The 23915-nt window shown below is 36.5% G+C and overlaps 2 protein-coding genes across 2 annotated transcripts; one reads left to right on the top strand and one right to left on the bottom strand.

Moving 5' to 3' along the window:
* Positions 1-385: 385 nt before the first annotated feature.
* LOC133874204 (alpha carbonic anhydrase 7-like) lies at positions 386-2990 on the bottom strand. Its single transcript, XM_062312067.1, has 7 exons — positions 2892-2990; positions 2569-2784; positions 2326-2435; positions 2077-2182; positions 762-926; positions 616-669; positions 386-460 (listed from the first exon to the last, which is right to left on the bottom strand). Exons 1-7 carry the CDS (start codon positions 2988-2990, stop codon positions 386-388), a joined length of 825 nt encoding a protein of 274 aa, XP_062168051.1.
* A 17241-nt stretch (positions 2991-20231) lies between these two features.
* LOC133873308 (uncharacterized) lies at positions 20232-23669 on the top strand. The gene is made up of 3 exons (XM_062311027.1): positions 20232-20355; positions 20473-20573; positions 23541-23669. The coding sequence occupies exons 1-3, from the start codon at positions 20232-20234 to the stop codon at positions 23667-23669; spliced, it is 354 nt and encodes a 117-aa protein (XP_062167011.1).
* Positions 23670-23915: the final 246 nt, after the last annotated feature.

The following is a 23915-nucleotide window of genomic DNA, read 5'->3' on the forward strand; positions in this document are numbered from 1 at the left end:
GAAAGGTTGAATTGGCCATTTTTCTAGGATTAATAAGCTGTACTCTGATACCAATTTGTTGGAAATTGAAAACCAGACACACACTAAGAGAGAGAATGAAAAAGGAAGAGAGATAATAAATTGATAGAGGACTTTGTATTCTATTCTTCAACTTGATTAAAAATAACTTGCTTACATGGGTATTTATAGGATATAAAAATGACATTTCTAACTTCTTCACATTAATTTCATTCATTTACATCTCATATATATAACTCCCATGTAATTCCTATTTTAAATAACTCTTGAAACCCAAAAGACACAACCTCTTCAAGTCACTTAATAACTTACAAAAATATGTTATTAAAATTAAGTTTACTATACAACAAAAATATCATTAGAAGCTCTATGGGTTTGGGCCATATAAATGGATCTCACGCTGATTGACTTGTTGAACTGGTCTTGAATTCGTCTCAGCATACTGCAATTTATATAAATTACTGAAGTTAGAAAAGCTTGAAGTTGTCTATTATATGGTACGTGTTCATCAGATAAACCAATGAATGATCACAGTTTTCTTTTTCATTTGATATTTGCCATAAATTATAGATTAAAGAGCTAAGTTTTGTTACTTACATCATGGACCGCCTCTCTAAGTAACTTCACTTGCTCTTTTGAGACCGTCCTTATCTGAGGTCAATTTTTAAATAAAGTAATGCTATTCTTTAGGCTGTTATATGACTATTATCATAAATGAATATATATATTTAACAAGAATATACCAGTTTATTGATTGTCCAAATAACACCTTCGGTACATGGAGGAATAGTGAGTGAGCCCATATATCTGTAGTACTTCTTGCCACCCATCTTGATTTCTGCAGGATTAATCATCCCCATTCTTCTATATTCTTTTTTGTCAGTCATGGCAACTACTTTTTTCATCAACTGAAATCCCAAATTAATAACATGTTAGACAACAATTTTGGAGAGGGCAAAGTTTTAGTTGGACATTGATGAATGAGTTGAAAACTTCCATATGCATGGTGATCATTTTTCATTGGGAAATTTTGTCTTATTGAGCTGGAAAGTTCCGTACGTCCTACCAACCTTGTTTGGTAATGTAGAACCAGAAATGAAAACAGGAAATGACAAGCTTTTATGTGTGCTACTGAGAGATCAGTTTGCCTAAAAAAATTATTTGTTTCTACCAATTTTGGCCAATTGATTTGCAATGGGTTATGACAAATATTTTTTCAAGATATAATAGAGCTCAAAAATTTATGTAGTTCTTTTTTTTTTCTTTTTTTTTTCTTTTTTCACAAAGCGAAACCAAACTAGAACATCCTTAGAGTTACTATTCTAACAAAAGAGAGACTCGAATTTTAAATCTACAAAAGGTTTAAAGAGAGATGGAAGAAGAGAGAATTTTATATGTTGTAAAACTGGTTTGCAGCAGGCTCTTTATAGTGTTAAATCAATAATTTTAATGCATGTTCACTAAAAGGCATTTAATTTCACAATTAACTGTTGATCTAACGGTGATTATAATCTTAACATCAAATATTAATAGACATGCACTTAATGTTGACTGTTAAATTATAATTATAATTAATGGTTATTTAATTATAATCATTAGATTGTAATTGTTATTAATGATTATTTAATGTTAATCTTTAGATCAAACTCAATTTAATCTTATAGTTTACTTTATTAATTGTCATGTAAATCAATTAGATCTACATTGGAAGCATTCTATGATCAGGAACTCATGATCAGGATCGTCCAAAAGCCAAGTATGCATCAAGGCGCTCTACAGCCCATTGCCAAGCACATGCACTCATGTGCATCCGATACTTCACATCGTACTAGCTAGATCATAAAAACAAATATTGCTTGCTTTAAAGCAATATTTTGATGTAAGTTGGGCCTTATAAATATCAACTAAACTTTTTATCTTTTTTCCACGTGATACTCTCTTCTTTCAAGACTTTTTAAAACCTTCTGTCTAAAATATTTCCAAACCACAAACTAATTATATATAATATATAAGAAAGGGAAAAAGAAATCTTAATTCAAAATTCTTGGCGGTTTGCACCTTTGAGAGGAAAGCATCGGGCTGGCCAATCTTGTAGAGGAGTCCAACAACTGCAAGTTTTTTGAGATCCTTGGTTTCGTGAACCATATGCAGCTCCAAGTCATACCTACCAATTAAAACACAACATTTGTATATCAAGATGTTGAACTATTTCTATTTTAAACATTTATATATATATATATATATATATATATATATATATAGAGAGAGAGAGAGAGAGAGAGAGAGAGAGAGAGAGAGAGTAATGACCTCCGGCCATTGATGGAATGCTCAGAAGGTGAGTGCCAATGACCTTGTTTGAGAAAGTAATCAGTGCCGTTGATCTGTATTGATCCTGCACGATCACCTATCCACTGTACCTGCATCCATGACATATATAATGTATTAACAAACAAAATCTCTGCAACAGAATTTCAAACAATAAGAAGGAGAAAAGATAATCAGCAATATCATTTATCATAAACAAAATGGAAGAAGTTTTTGGATCCTTACTGAAATGTCATGGCCCCTATTATGGAGAGTGGCATTGCAAGACTTGTAGCTCCTCTTTAGCTCCCCTAACTTTTCAATTATTTTCACTCTCCCACTTGACAAATCTATGGGAGATTGCATGCCTCCATTCTTACAAGGTGCCCATTCTTTCCGGATTTCTCCCCAATGACCTGGCCCCTTCTCGCTTCCTTCTTTATATTCAAACTCCCTCTCATCCTCTGCACCATATATATGATTCACATATTAATAATAAGGGGAAAACAGAAAGAAAGCATGTTTATCTATCTATCTATATATACGTATGTGTTTTCTGCATTACCAACTTCTTCATGCTCAGCTGTTGTTGATGTTAAATATGAGAAAACAAGTACAAAGATTAAGAGGCTTGATACAAAGGCAGCTGGTTTGCTTGGATTCTTCATGTTTTGGATATTTTAGAGCCAAAGAGTTTCAAGAAAAGCAGATGCAGGCGGGGAGACAGTGAATATCTGTTGCTGAGGATGCTTTGAAAGAAAATAGGTGTTTCTGGTTACATATACATATATATACACCAAAATAAAGGACAGCTGCATGGGTTTGTGGATCCATAATCAACAAAAAGGAAAACTTCTTGCATGTTTCCGGGGTTCAGGGTCTACGTGTGAACGTACGTGAGAATCTGAAAGTAGAAAAAAGAGACACCCAATAAATAAGGAGGATGGTCAAAAACGAGGGAGGTTGTTGTTATATGAAGTTATGAGCGAAACTCGGAAAATAAACTCAAAAGATGGTATAATGGGTGACATAATTATTTGGCTATGGAAATTCGTAATAAATTTATTGTACTAACACTAAACACTAAAAAACAATTTGAAAATTGGGGTACACACGATCAACACCATTTTCAACTTCCATACCGTTTATTTATGCCACCTTAACGGTATGAATTGATTGTGATTAAATTGGTGTGAATTAAGTGTAGAATTTACATTACTCATAAAATAAAGAAACCCTACCTTTTATACTCATTTCATACCGGTTAATTGATGTATCATATTTAAGTGACTTTTTTTTTAAAAAAAAAAGTGGTAATTGACATGAGTAACATTACTCACACGCTACGTCAGCTAAAGTGAAATAAGTATAATAAATTTATGTTAAGAGTAACATTTTTTACACGTTGTGTCAGCCACTTATAAAATTAGCGTGATACCAACAACGTCAAGATGTGTCTTCAACCAAGCCCGTTGTTTGTGCATGGTAGTCTAATATAATTGATCAAATGTGCTAAATATCATCTTGATTTTACGTGCAAGTTCAATTGGCCTTATAGATTTTGTTTTAGGAAAAATTGTTAAATTGGTTTTTATAGTTTAAGGTTGTTATGACAAATAATGCTGGTCCGTACGTTTGGATGTTTAATTTTGTAAATTAAAATTCAATTCTTATTTGGTGTGCAAATTTCAAGGTTGGACTTTGTGAGATAAAATTAGAGAAAATATTGAATAAAATATGATTTATTTTTGAAAAAATAAAAAACAGAATCATATTTGTTTTTGAAATCATGGTTGCCAAAAGAATTTCAAAAGTAATAGGGGTGTTTGTTACCAAATATCCCAATCTCCTCTTCTATTGTCGCTTTTTTAAAATATAATCAATTTCAAAACATTCTAATTTTTTTAAATTTTTATATTAAAAAAAATTATTATTATTCAAATAAAAAAAATTCACTACAATACAAAATGTTTTTACTTTTTTCCATTCAAATTCTTTCTACTTTATACAACATCAATCACTTCTTTCTCTTAAAAAAAAAAAAAAAAAGTTCAACTCAACCACCTTTATCAAACATTACCATAAATAATTATTTGTGGCATATCCGTGTAGCAAATGACTCATTTTGTATAAATTTTTCTACTTCTTTGACGGTCAATAAATTTATAAATTTATAATAAAAAAAAATTGAGCTGGCCACCCCATAATTGGCGAGACGGGGTGGCCGGTTGGTGTGAATATATGGTGGTGTCATGTCGAAGACAATTTATGTGGCCGTACACATGTTATGTCATCTCAAACGCGTCGTTTTACAGGTTAACAAATTTGACTCTGATTCTCACTGGAAATGAATTCGTGAAGGGTGAGGATTTACTCTTTTTTGTCCATTTCTACCAAACACCCGAAGCTTGGTTGACAAGGAAGTGTTGAAAAATCCATTTTCAATGAGAAGCTCTTTGAATTTTTGATCTTGACAACTATGAGAATAAAGAAAAAAAACATTTTTTTTTCTTTATTTTTTGTGCAGCTGAGCCTGTGCGTCATGAATACCTGTATAGTACTATATTTGAAAACGAAAATCCTTTTTCTTTAATCCCTCACTAAGTTTGAGCAAAGCATCAAAGAAAAAGCTGTCACCCAACCATCCTCCACCCACCATCTGGGTTCTCCGGCACATTAGGAAAGAAGAGAGTAGATGTCTAAGTGATGAGCTGTCTTATTGTAGAGTAAACGTGTCAGTATTTGTTCTCAAGTACCAAGGATCCAGCTTAGAACATCTCGGGTAGGCAAATTTTTTATAATTATCAGCTTTTTCTTTTTCTCTCCGATAGAATAGCTAGCTAAATTGTAGTTTTTTTCTTGTAGAATGGACAATGAATATTCACTGTTTCACACAATAAAAGTTTGTTTATTATTATTTATTTTTTTTCCCTTCACTCCTCTCCGTCTCCCACACTACAATGGCGTCGCCCACGTGGCAATGTATGAAGAAACATATACGTTTATAACTTCTGTACAACTATTATACAATTCCAACAACTATTTTTAAAAAAATCAACCATTAGATATGTAGAACCCACATGTAGGAAAATAGATTTAATGGTTAGTTTGAAGAAGAAAAAAAAATTGTTAAAGTTATACAAAAATTCTACACAGGGATGGAGCCAGAAAGTATTATGAGCAAGGGCCAAGGCATGAATTACAAATATATTAAAATAGGAGTAAGGGTCAAAGCATGAATAAGAAATATATTAAGATTGAAGATGAAATAAATATATAAAAACGAAATTAGCATCAATTCTATTTTGACAAATAAATAAATAAACAAAAGAAAATATACAAAATAAGTGTTTTATAATACATCAAATTTTAGCCAAAACACCTATCAAAATGGAACTAGATTTTTTTTTTTAATCTCGAAAATCATCTATGATTGAATCTGTGCTAATTGTTGTAGCAACTTCTCTTTCAATGTACACCATTAGAGAATCTGTCAACAATTCATATTCAATTTTGTTGCGAAGCCTAATTTTGACAATATTCATGGCTGAAAATGCTTGTTCTGTAGTTGCGGAAGAAACGAGAAGAGTAAGTACAAGTAGAATAACTCGAAAAACAAGTTGGTAGATAGTTGATTTTCGGGTACTAACCAACCATTGGCACAATTCAAAAATATTTGACAATATTTGGAAACTCCAATGTTGAACTACATTATGCTTATAATGATTAATTTATATTTCCAACTGTTTTCAAGATCATGAAAGTCTTGTGGATAGAATTTGTTTACCAACTGACAAATATCATCAATTCTAAAAGAGTCACGTGCGGCTTGAGGGGATCAAGAGCTGAGCCGAGAATAAGCAACTCCACCACATGCTCACTAAACCGGCGATTTAATTCTTACATTTAAGAATCTATTACAGCACAAAAAATATCCACTCGATAATGTTGCTCAATTGTAAAGTCATTTTGTTGATAGCGAGCTCGACCTCGTCTCTCAACATAACAAGCAGTCATATCCGGGACATCTATGTTGCGTTTCTCGCAAAATAACTTCACATTGGTAAGTAAATCATCTCATTTATCATCTCTATATTGTTGGATATACGCTTTAGTGGATGAAACAAGATGCATGGCACTTAAAATGTCTTGAGATTTTGATTGCAATTCTTGGCATAGATGTTCAGGATCTACATCATTTCTTTCATGAAGTCATTACCTAATGAACTAAATTTGATTCTGCTCGTTGGGAAGAAGTAGTTCCCACATCAATTATTTTAAGAATAACTTCACAAGTTGGACTAAATTTTTTGATTAAGCTAGTAGCTAATCTCAAGTGAGAACTCCAACGAGTATCTCCACCCCTTTGAAAAGTACAAATTTGATTAAGTCCCCTCCCACTCTCAATCTCATCATAAGCAATTTTAGCAGTTTAGGCAATCCGCAATTCTTCAAATTGATTGCATGAGGCACAAACAATATTGACAATAGAACTCAGATTAGTAAAAAATTAATGAATAGGAATAACTTCTTTTGATGTCACCGTTAATGCCAATTGCAAACGATGTGTGAAACAATGAATGTAGTAGGCATATGGTCAGTCATTTGAAATCAAAGCTTGCAACCCATTCCACTGACCTTGCATGTTACTTGCGCCATCATATCCCTGTCCTCGAATATTTTCAATGGCTAACTTATGTTGAGACAATACAAAATATATACCATTTTGTAGGGTTAATTCCGCAATATTAAAGACATGAACAAGCCCAAAAAAAGGTTCCCGCACAAAACCATCTTTGTCGATAAATCTTAAAACTAAAGCCATTTGTTTTTTCATTGACTCATCACAAGCTTCATGAACAATTATGCAAAACTTTGCATTACCAATTTTTTTGCGAATTGCCTCATTCACTTTGGATGAAAAATTATGTAAAATTTCATTTTGTATCATTAGTGTTGTGTAAGAGCATTTTTTTTGGAGCTTTAGCAATCACTTCAGAAATTTGTTCATTATATGAAACCATCAAATTCAATATTTCAAGTAAATTTCCACGATTCAATGAATCCACACTTTCATCCAGACCTCTAAAAGTAACACCTTGGAATGCAATCACTCGAACAACATCAATTGAGGCTTTTAACTGCAGTCGATTGTTTGCAATTCGTTTAAAAGTGAAATTTTCAAACACATTTTGTATGTGTTGAGACTGGTTCATCAAGTCTTCGTATGACCTCTCTGCAATTCTGTGAGAATTAGGATCTTTTCCTATATGATTGAGAAAAGGACAATTCTTTCCATCTCTAACTTTCTTCCAATTCTTGAATCCATCTATAGTGAATACAAGTTGCGTAGGATGCCCAGATGGCTTATAAAGAGAAAGCATGATAGATAAAATGATGCATCTTTTTCGCACGAATATTCAAGCCATGAAGGAAATAGATTGAACCACGAAGGTTGAAATCTACAAAGATGATTTTCATCTCCAGATTTTGGATACTTTGGGAGGATATATTGGTACAAACTGCTTTAATGTAAGCTCGTCGAATTTCATCCCGTTGATTAACGTTAAACTCCCATATCTGACGACGCAATCCAGGATCAAACTCCAATGAACTAATACCAAATTCATTGACATCAACTCTTCGAGATTTTTTAGAAGAATTTTCAAAAACTATAATATCAGAAGTTGGCGATGATGCATCACCAACATTCGCATTTGAACTTTGTGCATTTTTTCTTTTGAAAAAGTCAAGTATTGTATTTGACTTTGCCATCATCTACAAATAAATTTACATAGTTATATTGGAGTCTTTAGAAAAGTAAGAAAAAATATTTGTAAGTTAGCAATTAACAAACTCACATAAAGAATAATAGAATATAATAGCTTTCATGTGTCAAATTCTCCAATTAATTATTTAGACTTATAAACTATAATAACCAATATTCTCAATATTTAATAACCATAATATCCAAATTGCAATACCACTTTTATTTGGAATTGGGCTTAGAAAACTAACATTAAAAAGTGCGACTTGCGTTGAGTGGTTGTTTTGCACTGCTTCTATATTGCAAATTAATTGTTGTTTTGTATCGTAAAAATCAGATTAAATAAAAATTTTCCAAATTCAAATTTTATAATACTGTAAAGTAAAAACTAAAAAAATAAAAATCATCAACAAGGCATTCAATAATCATTGAACAAACCATTTAACCTATTTAATAATTCTCACCCTCACCCATTTTTTCTTTTTTAACTAAACCATTAACTCTACTTGGACCACTTTCCCATTCCCCAACTTCCAAGCCATCATTCACGAATATCATGATTCAAAGTGACAAAACTCACTCACAAATTACAATATAACAAATTGACAATGATTCCAATTTCACACCCTTTTTTAAAAGTTTAAAACTTTCTCAAATTTCAAATACCACTTTAAACATTATTATAATTTATCAACAACACAAATTAGTAATTTCGTAGATTTACCATCCACACAATGACACAAATAATCACTCTCACTCTCACTGTTCTCACGATTTACGAGTCAGTGGAGATGGAGTGTACAAATTACTATCCTCTTTTAGTCTTTTCTCCTTAGTCAGTCTAACCTCTTTATTTCTCATATTTTCTATTGTCTCTAACTCTCTAGACTCTTCTTCTAGACAGACACAGTGAGTCTTCCTCTTCTAAAATCCAATCTTCCTCTAATCCTCTTCTACTTCGTCAGTTCATTGAGTTGGTTCTTAGAATCTTAATCTTAGTTCTTTGACTTTTCCTGTTCCAAACTCAAGTTCAGCCAGTTCAAGGTTTTTTTTTTTTTTTTTTCCTGTCCTCTATTCACATTTTCTTCTTCAGTTCTTCACCATATGAGTTGTAGCTTATAATGACCAGAAAAAATGAAGAAAATATTACCGTTTTGAGAACTTACAAAGTTACAATCTAATTGTTCATGTCTCCGAGATGAGCAATCCGTCCAATAAGCAGCTGCTCCGTCACCAATGGAGATAAAACAAAGAAGAAGCACTGAAGCAATCTGCCTACAGCTATTGGCCGACTGCCGATGGGATTAGTGACAGACAACGAGGTTAGGTGAGGAGTGTATGAGTGAGGTCAATTTTTTTGAAATTTTGTTCTCTAATTTTTTTTTGCAAATGGTCCTATGACTCTTGTGGATTGTAGTTTGACCAGAGAGCGTTTTTTTAGGTTTAATTAGGTAAGGCTAGAAAATTTTAGTCAATAGGGCCAAAATTTTTATTGGGTAGGGCCAACATAATTGGTTGAGAAGGGTCCAGTGGGCTAAAAATAATTTTTTTTAGATTTATTTTTTCAACCATATAAATTTTTTATTTTTTCAAGAAATTGCCCCGCCTCCTCCATCACTAGTTTTACAATAGTTATTTCTCTTGTCAGAAACCCATGTGGAAAACAAGGAGTTCCAAAAGTATCTGGCGTAAGCTATTGGTACAATCACTTTCCATTAAAATGAAGTTGTTGCCTCTTTCACAAACTTTACATGCCAAACATATAATTCACTACAAAAAAAAAAAAAAAAAAAAGGATTATTAGTGGCGACATTTTGTCACTACTAAAAGTCTTATTGTCGCCACTGATGGTCTGACGCAAATGATAAATAGCGGAGACCCACCATGTTGCCGCTTTTGATCACTCAACAGCGGCAACAAAAGTCGCCGCTTAAACTTTTTTCTGTCCACTATTGCTCTATCATGAGCAGCAACCGAGCTATCACCGCTATTGGTCTATCAATAACTGTGACCAAGCTATCGTCGCTATTGGTCAATCAATAGCAGCAACTGAGATATCGGCGCTATTGATCAATCAATAGCAACGACCGAGCTATTGCCTAGTCTATCAATAGAGGCGACATTTTGGGTTGCCGCTAATACAAGTGTTTTTTCATATAAGTGTTTTTACACCGTATTTGAGTAAAATATGATTTACATTCAATTAAAATTATGAATACAAGAAACATATATGTTCAAGCCTAGAAACTTAAGTTCAAATTGGACTTAAATTACATAGGGATTTCAACCCCAAATCTTTAAACTAAAACACACATTGCATGACATCGCAGTAGTATGCTTTGCATGACAGCGTATCTGCAAAAATGAACATCATGATTACCCAAAAAACTGAAGGGATAAGGTATGCATATCATTTAAATTTTGCAACAAGTGTTCAAATTTACCTCTAAGTTATGCATCAAAATATACTTTAAGTAGCAAAGTTGTCAAATTTTATGTATGTGGATGCATAGAGCATTTGACTAAGACTTTAATGTTTTTCATACCTTTTTCACTTTTCTTACACGAAATAGAGTAAAATATCCAAAAATAAGTATGTTAAACCGTAATAAGCTAATACAACACTTAAGAATGCATGAATAAGTTAATAGCTTCAAAGTTTAGACATGTTATACCTTAAAAAAGATTTCAGGAAACCCATGACAACGGGTATCTAAAATCAATTACAAACAAGCAAGTTGCCCAACAAATGAAATCATCTCATGAATGTCTATAGCAATTTCAGTCACCTACAATTCACAGGTTCGGATCATACTTGCTACACAAGTTTCTTTGCACACCATAACACCAACATCCATCACATAATTCTCATATGGTCCCCATTCATAGCTTATTAGAAAATTTCCAGCAACTATTTTTTGAATTATACAAAGTCGTATATATAAGAAAACCAACTATAAAATATGAACCAAGAAAAGACTTTAAATGGCTACAATTACTCTAAAAACTAATAAAAACCTCAAAGCACATACATCATTCTTAATTAACTTGGACATCTTATTCTGCTTTTGCATTTTATCATCCAAGTTTGGTTTTCCCATCAGCCCTCTATGTTTCGCTATCAAGAAAATGATTTTCTTTGAAATAAACATGAACTACTTGTACTCAAAGATGCAAAAGTGCTAAGAATGCCTGCATTCCTTTTGCTTTCATTTTCTTCAAACGTAGTTCGAATATCACATCCCTGTTTAAGAATTCACAAAAATAAAAAGTTCTCTAGCAAAATTTACAAATTTGGAACAGAATTTAAACAGAACCATGCATGACACCTGACCAAGAACAACTTGATTCAAATAGTCTCACAACAATCATAGTATTGTAGTCAACAAAAGCAATGCCAATGATTGCTAAAATCAAACTTGAGATCTAAGCGAGATGATTCAAAAGAAATTCAGGAACTAACTTTGACAAATTTCAAGAAACTAATGACAAGTTGCCCAACAATGTCTCAGCCTAATAATTAACATTTTAAGCATATAACACTGTTACGTAACCAAATTTCCATATTTAGAATGGCGCGGAGAGAAATTTCAGAGATTCTAAAGATGTGGAAAAGTAAAAAACGAAGGACGAAGGGAAATCATCCATCACTTGAGTCTTTTAGCGCCATAATTTTTTGCATATCTTTCTCTCTTTACATCATGCATACACTTAAAAATGAAATAGCGTTAGATAATTTTACTCCCTTCATTGTTTACACAAAGTTATTTAACCTTGATAAACATGTCAAAGGAGGTTTACTAACTCAAAGTTCTGAAACTGAAAATTGTCTGAAGTTCTTACCCTCTAATACAAAACAAAGCTTAAACAATATCTTAAACAAAGCCACAAAATACAACCAAAGCACTCTCAAATGTTGCTTTCGTTCGATTGACCTCCACTAGATCTCTCTCCATGCCTAGGAAGAATAGAATTCATATCCAAATCAATGATCCTTCTAACAATTATTTGATATTTGTGTGTGTGTGAAATTGATTTTTGTTTAAATTGATTTTATTTTTCTACTAGTTTAGGTAGATTTTTGCTTTATTTTTATTTTTCTTCTTGCAATTTTTGTTTCTTTTTATTTTTGCTTCATTGTCTAACCAAAAAAAAAAAAAGAGTTTTTGTCATTGTTTTGCAGCTTTGGTGAGATAATCCACAGAATTGTGCTCAAGCACACCAACGCAAAGGACACCACCTGCGGCAGATCAGTAGTTGAAACTTTGCCCAAAAAATAAAAAATAAAAAAATTGGTCCATTTTGTAAGTTTTTAAGTTAAAGTTTTTAATTTTTGGTGTATTTGTTTGTACTTCTGTGTTAATTTTTTTTTTTTTTTGGTTATTTAAAAAAAAAAAAAAATTTGCTAAGGTGGTGTACGACGCTATCTAAGTGTCTCAACAAGTTCTGGCTAGGAAAGTCTTGAGACTTAAGAGGTCTGTGTGACGCCCTAACTTTCCTAGGAATAAACCTAGGTCCTTAGAGAATTCTGTCTATCAAAAAAAATTTCATAATGTGGTCTTACGGCGCTATTCAAGTGTCTGTGAAAGTTCTGACTATGAAAGTCTTGAGACTTAAGAGGTCCGTGTGACCCCCCTCACTTTCCCGGGAACAAACTTGGGTCCTTAGAAAATTTTGTCTACCCCACTTGTATTTTTCTTTTTGTTAAAAAAAAAAAAAAAAAAAAAAAAAAAAAAAAAAAAAAAAAAAAAAACTTGGTTCATTTCTTTTGTGGGATATTTGTATGCTATAGGGTGCAAGTGAAGCATGGATTTTTATGACTATAGTAATTTTTCTGCACAACATGCTTCATGATGAGTACCAAATACTGTATATTTGGACCCTTTGATTTACATTAGTTAGACCTTTAGCCTTGCTATTTATTGATGTTTTTGTTAGTTTTTGAGTTTTTGTGTTTTATAGGTCAATAAGAGAGGAATGGCAAAATTTCATTTGGAAATGCTTGGAAATTCGGAAGTCTTGAAAAGTCGATCGATCGAAATTTTGCCCAAAGTCGATCGATCGAAATTTCCCAGAACTTACTTTTGCAGAAGCGCGCCAGAACACCCAATTAGGAGCTTCTCCATGACAAAAAGTAGTTCTCCTTCTGATTTTCGCAGCAGAACACGCTGGTTTCGTAACCTTGGTTGTCTCTAGCAAGAGAGGAACCCTAGAAGGGGTTAGAGGAGTCATTTTACATGGGTTTCTAACCCTAATTTCCTTCTATAAAGCCATAGCCATGCCTCCTTGTTAGAGGAGTTCTCAGAGCAGTAGCTAGGTTTAATTTCGTGCATTTTGTAGTTTATTTCAGTAGCTCTTTTCTTTAGATACTTCTCTTTGTAAAGCTTTTCTTCTACTTTCATGTTTGTTCTTCAAGTTTTTGTGGTGTTCTTAGTCATGGGAAGCTAGAACTCTCAACTAAGGTTGAGGATGAAACCTCTCCATTGATGACACTCACATTCTTGTAGTACTACTTGCACATTTAATGTTATATCATTATGTTGTTCAAGTTCCATTCATTTAATGCTTTATCTTTTGCAATGAATGTGGTTGGTGGTAGAAATAGGACATTTGATGTGTTTCAACCGATGGATACATTGTTTTATCGGTTTGAAAGATGATATCCATTGAGATTTATTCTTTCAATGGATACAATGGATGATTTGATTTCAAATGAGTACTCTTTATGATTTATCTTTCAGTTGGATTCATTTAATGGTTCTAAGGTTTATGGTTGAGAAACTTGAATGATACCCTAAGCTTAATGTTCTTTGGGTGTTCAAGTGGAAACCAAGAGTGTGAGTTGTTGGATTTGGTTTGGTGTATTCCTTAGCCTTAGTCCCTTTTTACATATTGGATTTCTTCCTCTTTAACTTAGCATTTTTGGTTCATGTTTAACCCTCAAACTCTTGGAACTAGGTTAGAATGAGGTTGATTAAGCAAAACACTAACTTTTGACCATTTCCCTGTGGATTCGACCTCGCACTTGCACACACTATATTGCAAACGATTCGTGCGCTTGCAAGTACTCTTTAAAACACACATCAAGTTTTTGGTGCCGTTGCCGGGGATATCGGTTCAAAAATTGGTTTTTGTTTGATTGATTTTGTTTTTCTACTAGTTAGATAGATTTTTGTTTCATTTTTTTGTTGTTTAGCTTCTGTTTTGTGTTCTAAGTTTCTCTTTTGTTTCTCCCGGATTTGTTTCTGCAGCTGCTGCAACTTACTGAGTGCCTTGAAAAGTCGATCAATCGAGTCATATTTCGATCGATTGATCGAGGGAACACTCGCCTGACGAAAAGTCGATCGATCGAGAAGAAATTCGATCGAGCGAAAAGTCGATCGATCGAACTAAACTTCGATCGAGTGAACAATCTGCAGACAGCAGCAGCTCAAAACCAGGTAAGTATTTCTTTTCTCTAGTCTATTTTGTTCATATTTTGTTTCTGTTTTACATCATTTTGCTGTTTGTCTGATTTCTTTTAGTTTATTTTAGTTTAATTAAAAATTTTGTGTAGTTTTTTGCTTCATATTACTGTCTATTAGTTTTTGATTTGTGCAAAAAAAAAAAAAAGAGAATTTCTGTTCTATTTCTGTTTCTGTTCCTAGTCCTACAAATCTCAAAGATTCGATCGATCGACCAAGGATTCGATCGATCAACAATCAATCGATCAACTAGTACATCCGATTGATCGACTTCAACACAGGAGGCAGCTCTTGGATAAGTTCAGTAGCAGAAATTTTTGCCAAAACATTTTTTGGTCCAATCTTGTAAGTTTTAATTTTTACCCTTATTGCTACCTTTGTGTCATTATATGCATTTGTGTTAGTCTTCATTTTTCTTAATTTGTTTGTGCTATTTTTCTTTTAATCTTCAAATATATATATATATATATATATATATATATTTGCTAGTGTGAGTCTACTTAGCTATCTAAAGGTAATGTCAAAAGGTGAATTCTGGCAAGGAAAGGTCTTAGGATTTAAGTGAGTCTGGTGTGACCCCCCTCATCTACCTGGGAACTAACCTAGATTGTACCTTGGAGAATTTTGTCCCCCATTTGCAATTTCTTCTCTTTATTTATTTTGTTTGTCTTTTTGGTTAAATAATTGTTTGTACGTTGGTGTATGCTTGGTAGAAGATCTTTGAATCTAGACTTGACATCTTTAGATCCCGAGATTGAAAAAACTCTTAGGAGAAGGCTTAGAAATTCTGTTGAGATGGAAGATAACATGCATGCGGGTGAGAATGAGAGGAATCGGGGAGAAAACGTTGATCATACTAGGACACTTAGGGATTTGTTTGCACCCATTGCAACAAATTCTCCTTCATGTATAGTGTTACCCCTAACCAATGCCACTCGCTTTGACCTTAAGCCCCAGGTCATCCAACTCCTACCCGCATTCCATGAGTTGGACCTCGAAAACCCTTATAGCCATGTGAAGAAATTCAAAGACATCTGTGCCACCTTCAAATTTCAAAAAATTTCTGAAGAGTCTGTGCATCTTAGGCTATTTCCTTTCTCACTCCATGATAGAGCCAAGGCATGGTTGGATTCAAACATGCCTGGTTCCATCACTTCTTGGGAGAACTTGCTGAACAAGTTCTACAACAAATTCTTCCCCATGTCCAAAGTAAATGAGTGTAGGAAGGAAATAAGCTCATTTACTCAAGAAGAAAATGAGAAATTTTCTGAGAGTTGGGAGAGATTTCAAGATATGTTGATTAAGTGCCCTCCACATGGATATGAGAAGTGGAGACTCGTGCAATTTTTCTACCAAGGATTGACTCAATCCAACCGTAGCATGATCGAGTCAATGAATGGAGGCGCATTTCTGAGTTTGACGGGAGAGGAGGCGTATAGGACCTTAGATCAGTTATCCGACAATTCCCAACAGTGAGATTTTTCAAGCTGTCAAGATAAAGCTGCTCGCATCCAAAAGAAGGGAGGCATCTATGAGGTGAAAGAAGATGTTGAGTTGAAGATGAAGATAGATGCTCTCGCAAAGAAGGTCGAAGCTCTAGTTGTAAGCAAATCCATTTGTGCTGCCAACCCATTCCACGTTGATTGTTGTTCCATCTGTGCTATTCCCATGCACTTAGCACAGACTTGCCCATCTTTGCCAGCTTTTGTCGAGTCACCAATGGAGCAAGTGAACGCTTTCAACGACTATAGGAAGCAAGCCAATGGACCCTTTTCCGAGACCTACAATCTAGGGTGGCGAAGCCACCCTAATTTCTCATGGAAGCAGAACCAGCCTATGACTCAAGGGGGAGTTCCTCACCAACCCCATACTCAATACCCCCCTGGATTTCATCAACTGGTTCACCAGCAAAGTCGTCCTACCCAGCCAGCACCATCATACCGAGCCTCTACTCAAGCCCCTGCCTCTTCTGCACAACCACTCTGGAAGACACTCTCAAGGCCTTCATACAGCTTACAGGGCAATCCATCAATGATGTGAAGAATGCTACCATGGTGAACACTCAAGCTATTGCCAAGATGTAGACCCAGATCGGGCAAATTGCTAGTCACCTAGGGGAGAGAGAGAAAGGAAAGCTCCCTAGTCAGCCTGTGCCGAATCCAAAGTTGCAGTTCCATGAGGGAAGTTCATCAAATGCAGTGCATGGGCAGGAGCATGTGCAAGCCGTTGTCACACTTTGGTCAGAGAAACAAGTAGACAACCAAGTGGTTCACCCTGAGGAGAACCCTGCTACACAAAAAGGACAAGGAAGCAGGAGCGCAGAGAAGAGAGATGCCGAGCCATCTACATTAGCTCCAACCATAGAGAGTCCTCCCAGGTCGTTTATACCTAAGGCGCCTTACCCTGACAGACTTCTCGTGCCCAAGAAAGGAGGAAAGTTCGAGGACATTCTGGAGGTGTTCAAGCAAGTGCAGATCAACATCCCGTTCTTGGATGCCATCCAGCAAGTGCCATCTTACGCCAAGTTTATTTGACCGAGCAAGTCAACTCAATCCTCCAATGTAGGCTGTCTATCAAGTATAAGGACCATGGATGTCCTACTATCTCTTGCACGATAGGAGTCAGCCACATTGAGAAGGCTCTGCTTGACCTTGGAGCCAGTGTCAATCTCCTACCCTATTCAGTTTACCTGCAATTAGGTTTAGGAGAATTGAAGCCCACCTCCATGACACTACAGTTGGCTGACAGGTAAGTTAAGATACCATGGGGAATCGTGGAGGATGTTTTGATCAAGGTCGACAAGTTTTTATTTCCCCGTGGATTTTATAGTGCTAGATACAGAGCCGGTACAGAACGTTGGAGTTCAAATACCGATGATCCTCGGGCGACCATTCTTAGCTACGGCTAACGTCCTGATCAATTGTAGGAAGAGGGTAATGAAGATCTCCTTCGGCAATATGACAGTGGAGCTGAACATCTTTGACATCAGCAAGAAGCCGAGGGAATGCGATGAGATCAGAAGTGCCTACTTGATTGAGGAGATCATAAAGGAAGTTATTGAAGAATCAAGCACTGAATACCCCCTAGAGGCATGCTTTGCTCAGTTCGGAGTGGATTTGGACTTGGATGTATTACTTGAGCAAGCCAATGCCATTTTGGAGTTTGCTCCTCTAGAAAGCAATGAGAAAGAGGAGGCAGCAGTACCTGAGCCTCCAAAAAAGGAACTTAAGCCCCTACCGGACAATCTCAAGTATAAGTTCCTCGGTCCAGAAGAGACTTTGCCTGTAATCATAGCTTCAGATCTTCATGCTGCTCAGGAAAAGCAGTTGTTAGACGTATTAAGAGAGCACAAGGAAGCTATAGGCTAGACCATTGACGACATTAAGGGAATCAGCCCCTCGATGGTGATGTACAGGATACACTTGGAGGAAGACGCCAAACCATCGAGGGAGCCACAAAGAAGGCTCAACCCATCCATGCAAGAAGTTGTGAGGGGAGAAGTAATCAAGTTATTGGATGCAGGGATCATCTATCCAATTTCTGACAGCAAATGGGTGAGCCCTATTCATGTCGTGCCCAAGCAAGCTGGAGTAACGGTCGTGCAAAACAAGGAGGGCGAGTTGGTACCGACCAGAGTTCAGTCTGGATGGAGAGTCTGCATCGACTACCGCCACCAGGAAAGACCATTTTCCTCTTCCGTTCATTGATTAGATGGTGGAGCGGTTGGCTGGGCACGAGTACTACTACTTTTTGGATGGTTATTCCAGATATAACCAGGTCCCCGTGGACCCCGAAGACCAAGAGAAGATGACCTTCACTTGTCCGTTTGGGACGTTCGCCTACCGACGCATGCCTTTTGGGTTATGCAATGCACCCGCTACCTTTCAGCGGTGCATGATCAGCATCTTTTCTGACATAGTGGAGCATTTTCTTGAGATATTCATGGATGACTTCTCGGTTTTCGGTTCAACTTTTAAGGAGTGTTTGCACCACCTCACTCTAGTCTTAGTGAGGTGCAAAGAGAAAAACCTAATGCTCAACTGGGAGAAGTGCCATTTTATGGTAAAGCAAGGGATCGTACTTGGGCACGTCATCTCTCATCGGGGGATAGAGGTTGACAAGGCGAAGGTGGATCTAATGTCCAACCTTCCACCTCCACGAACGGTGAAAGAGGTTTGCTCTTTTCTAGGCCATGCAGGATTTTATAGGCGATTCATCCAGGACTTCAGCAAAATCACCCGGCCCTTGTGCAAGTTGTTGGTAAAGGAGGCCCCATTTATTTTTGATGAGGACTGCAAGAAGGCATTTGGGGCCTTGAAGAAGATTTTGACATCCATACCTATCATTCGGCCCCCCAGTTGGGGCACACCTTTTGAGATCATGTGTGACACGTCAGACTACGCGGTTGGAGCTGTTTCGGGGTAGCGCATTGATAAGCTCCCCCATGTCATATATTACGCGAGTCGAACTCTGAACGACGCCCAGCTGAATTATTCGACCACTGAGAAGGAGCTGCTAGCAGTCATTTTAGCTTTGGATAAGTTTTGGTCCTACTTGTTGGGATCGAAAGTCATCATCTACTCGGATCACGCCGCATTAAAGTATCTTTTCTCCAAAAAGGATGCTAAGTCTCGCCTCATTCGGTGGATTTTGCTTTTACAAGAGTTCGACATTGAGATTCAGGACAAGAAGGGTTCCGAAAATGTGGTGGCCGACCATCTCTTGAGGATTACTGTAGATTTTACTTAGGAAGCCACCCCCATCTCTGAGACCTTCCCTGATGAGCAATTGATGCATATTGCTCATACTCACTCACCGTGGTTTGCTGACATAGTAAACTATCTTGTCACCGGTCAAATGCCTTTGCAGTGGGGGCTGCAAGATAAGTCCAAATTCATGTCCATGGTGAAGAATTTTTTCTAGGACGATCCTTATCTATTCAAGTATTGTCCCGATCAGATCATTAGGAGATGTGTCCCCGAGCCCGACCAATCTAGTGTCATCTCCTTTTGTCGCGATCATGCTTGTGGAGGCCACTTCAGCACGAAGAAGACCGGTGCAAAGATTTTGCAGTGCGGATTTTATTGGCCAACCATCTTTCAAGACGCTCACACTTATTGTGTCTCATGCGAGCACTGTCAGAAGTTAGGGAGTATTTCACGCCGAAATATGATGCCCCCAACCCCATTCTTATTGTCAAAATCTTTAATGTGTGGGGCATCGATTTTATGGGACCTTTCCCACTCTCCTTCGACTATCTGTACATTCTGGTTGCAGTGGACTACGTGTCCAAATGGGTGGAGGCAGTTGCCAGCAAGACCAATGACCACAGAGTTGTGGTTCAGTTTTTAAAAGACACTATATTTGCTCGTTTTGGTACTCCTCAAGCAATTATTAGTGATGGTGGAAAGCATTTTTGCAACCGGGTCTTCGAGCAGCTGATGAAGAAGTATTGAATCACGCACAAGGTTGCCACTCCCTATCACCCTCAAACGAGCGGTCAAGTGGAGGTTTCAAACAGAGAGATCAAGAGGATTTTGGAGAAGACGGTGAACCCATCAAGGAAAGATTGGTCTCTTCGTTTGAACGATGCATTATGGGCGTACCGGACAGCCTTCAAGACCCCGATTGGCATGTCACCCTACCATATTGTATACGGAAAAGCATGTCATCTGCCAATGGAGTTGGAGCACAGAGCCTACTGGGCCATTAAGCAACTGAATTTCAATCTCACAAAGGCTGGCTCACTGAGGAAGCTTCAACTCAACGAATTGGAAGAGATGAGGAACGATGCTTATGATTGTGCTAGGTTGTACAAAGCACGGATGAAGAAGGTTCATGACCAGAACATATTGAGACGATCTTTTGACCCTGGTCAAAAAGTCCTTCTTTACAATTCACGCCTGCATCTGTTTTCAGGGAAGCTCCGATCTCAATGGACAGGCAGATTCATTGTTCATTCAGTATTTTTTTATGGGACCATTGAGATTGAGGATCCAAAGAATGGCAGTACTTTCAAGGTGAACAGGCAAAGACTGAAGCCATTTTTGGAGTTACCGAGCCCAGAGAATGAGACGACCCTTTTGGAGGATCCGAGTTACTCGAAATGATTGTCGTCAGGATGGAAAGTCTGGCTGAAGACTGAAAACTTAGCGCTTGTGGGAGGCAACCCTCATTATTTTTCCTTATCATTTGATCTTATTTCTTGTTATTTTAGTTGTGATTTTCAGGACAATGTCTGCCGTTCAAGTTTGGGGGGAATGTTCTCTTGCAGTGTGCCCAGCTTGCATCACCCACTTCGGTATTGTATCTCTCGCCACATTGGGGACAATGTGTCATTTTAGTTTGGGGGTGGGATAGACATGTCTGTTTGTTGTCATTTATTGTTTTTGTTGATATTTTGTGTTTATTCACGAAAAAAGAAAACTTTTATTGTTAGTTGAGCATGGTTACATATTACTATGGTTTGCATATCATTGGTTTGTCTAACATGTTGAATTTTGCATGTCATTAAAATCTGAAATCTTTTGACTCATCTGTTGGATTATAGAGACTTGACATGTTTAAATCATTTATCACAAGCACGGTAGCATAGGATATGTGAGGCATGAAATTTGATTTGAGAATGTGTGTCTTGAGACTTGTAGGATGACTTGTTGATGAAACCTTGGCTTATTATAAAAAAATAAAATAAAATTGGCTTAGAATATTTCACCAATTTGAGTTCTCATTAAGTAACCGGGCCCCTTGCCTCACTAAGCATTGGGTGTTCGCGTAAAAAGATGAGAATTTCAGGATTGGTTGTTTGTTTGGCTAGTTTGACTTCGTAGCCTTTTTTACTTGAGTAAGTAAGCCCCTAGGGATGTTTTACATCTAGTGCCCTAAAACCACCAGGTTTGGGAGTCACTGGCCCAACACTCGTTACATAGGTCAATTAGAAAGCTTAAAGGAGTCAAGCATTGCACAACCGACACAAAAATAATGAATAAAAGTAATTGCACATTTAAGCCTTGGTTATATTCATCTGATGGAACTCCTGTGAGTTTTTGGATACACATGCTTTGAGAAAAATTGAAACCTCGTGATTCTATGTTATTAATACCTTACACTTTTGAACATGCTGTCTAAATTTTTCAACCATGAGTCGATCGATTTTTGATAACATGATGATGTGATATACATTTTGTTAAACATGCTCATGATGTGTGAGCTAGGTGTTTTAATGCGAATTTTTGCTCAATTGATAATATAGCATTTCAATGTTTGTGGGTATCATTTCTGGCAAACCCTCACGAGACTTCACTCGTCCACTAGGGAGTCCTAGGGGTTTAAAAGGCTTGTTGCATATGCTAAATGCAATCGTTTCTCCCACGAAAGAGGATTTATGTTTCATGCTTTGATTTTGTTTCTCATTTTGTTTTGCTAAGGGACTAGCAAAAATGTAAGTTTTGGGGTATTTGATGAGTACCAAATATTGTATATTTGGACCCCTTGATTTACATTAGTTAGACCTTTAGCCTTGCTATTTTTTGATGTTTTTGTTAGTTTTTGTGTTTTTGTGTTTTTGTGTTTTATAGGTCAATAAGAGAGGAATAGCAAAATTTCATGTGGAAATGCTTGGAAATTCGGAAGTCCTGAAAAGTCGATCGATTGAACTTAAAAGTCAATCGATCGAAATTTCCCAGAACTTACTTTTGCAGAAGCGCGCCAGAACACCCAATCAGGAGCTTTTCCATGACAAAATGCAGTTCTCCCTCTGATTTTCGTAGCATAACACACTGGTTTCGTGACCTTGGTTGTCTCTAGCAAGAGAGGAACCCTAGAGGGGGTTAGAGGAGTCATTTTACATGGGTTTCTAACCCTAATTTCCTTCTATAAAGCCATAGTCATGCCTCCTTGTTAGAGGAGTTCTCAGAGCAGTAGCTAGGTTTAATTTCGTGCATTTTGTAGTTTATTTCAGTAGCTCTTTTCTTTAGATACTTCTCTTTGTAAAGCTTTTCTTCTATTTTCATGTTTGTTCTTCAAGTTTTTGTGGTGTTCTTAGTCATAGGAGGCTAGAACTCTCCACTAAGGTTGAGGATGAAACCTCTCAATTGATGACACTCACACTCTTGTAGTACTACTTGCACATTTAATGTTATATCATTATGTTGTTCAAATTCCATTCATTTAATGCTTTATCTTTTACAATGAATGTGGTTGGTGGTAGAAATAGGACATTTGATGTGTTTCAACCGATGGATACATTGTTTTATCGGTTTGAAAGATGATATCCATTGTGATTTATTCTTTGAATGGATACAATGGATGATTTGATTTCAAATGGGTACTCTTTGTGATTTATCTTTGAGTTGGATTCATTTAATGGTTCTAAGGTTTATGGTTGAGAAACTTGAATGACACCCTAAGCTTAATGTTCTTTGAGTGTTCAAGTGGAAACCAAGAGTGTGAGTTGTTGGATTTGGTTTGGTGAATTCCTTAGCCTTAGTCCCTTTTTACATATTGCATTTCTTCCTCTTTAACTTAGCATTTGTGGTGCATGTTTAACCCTCAAACTCTTGGAACTAGGTTAGAATGAGGTTGATTAAGCAAAACACTAACTTTTGACCATTTCCTTGTGGATTCGACCTCGCACTTGCACACACTATATTGCAAACGATTCGTGCGCTTGCGAGTACTCTTTAAAACACACATCACTTCACCTAGTGGTAGGACACCTGCTCCAACCAACTACCTTTACAGTTTCAACCCACATGAACCATGTTCATATTGCTCTGGTCCTTATCATAGTGCTAATAATTGTCCATCCTGGGGACAATTCTATAATTTTTCATATGAGCAAATGAACACCCAGCTCGGGGTTCGATTCAAATTCCAATTTTTATAACCCAGACTGGAGCAACCATTCTGATTTCTCGTGGCAAGCTCAAGCCATAGGAAATTATGCTCCCCAATTTCAGGATCTGCATCATCTTGAATATCCGCAGTTCGAAAACCAAGTCCTCAATCCTTCATCATATGATCCCCTTTCTCAAAAATCATCATTGGAAGATACGCTGAAGGAATTTATGGAGATAACTGGCCAATCCACCATTCAAGTTCTACAACCAGAGTAGTCATTGGAGGATGCGCTTAAGGAATTTATGGAGAAAACTAGCCAAACCATACAAGAGCTTAAGAATGTCACCGTGGTTAATGGCTCAGCCATTCGAGAGATCGAAGATGCCACTATGGCCAACACTTCAGCGATTCAAAGGTTGGAAGGACAACTTAATCATATGGCTGGCTGTTGAGTTAAACAGAATGGAGGAAGAAGAGTTTCAAAGTCAATTGATGGCTATAGTACACTACATGATTGATGA

This window comes from Alnus glutinosa, chromosome 7 (assembly GCF_958979055.1).
Source record: "Alnus glutinosa chromosome 7, dhAlnGlut1.1, whole genome shotgun sequence".
NCBI classification, from domain to species: domain Eukaryota; kingdom Viridiplantae; phylum Streptophyta; class Magnoliopsida; order Fagales; family Betulaceae; genus Alnus; species Alnus glutinosa.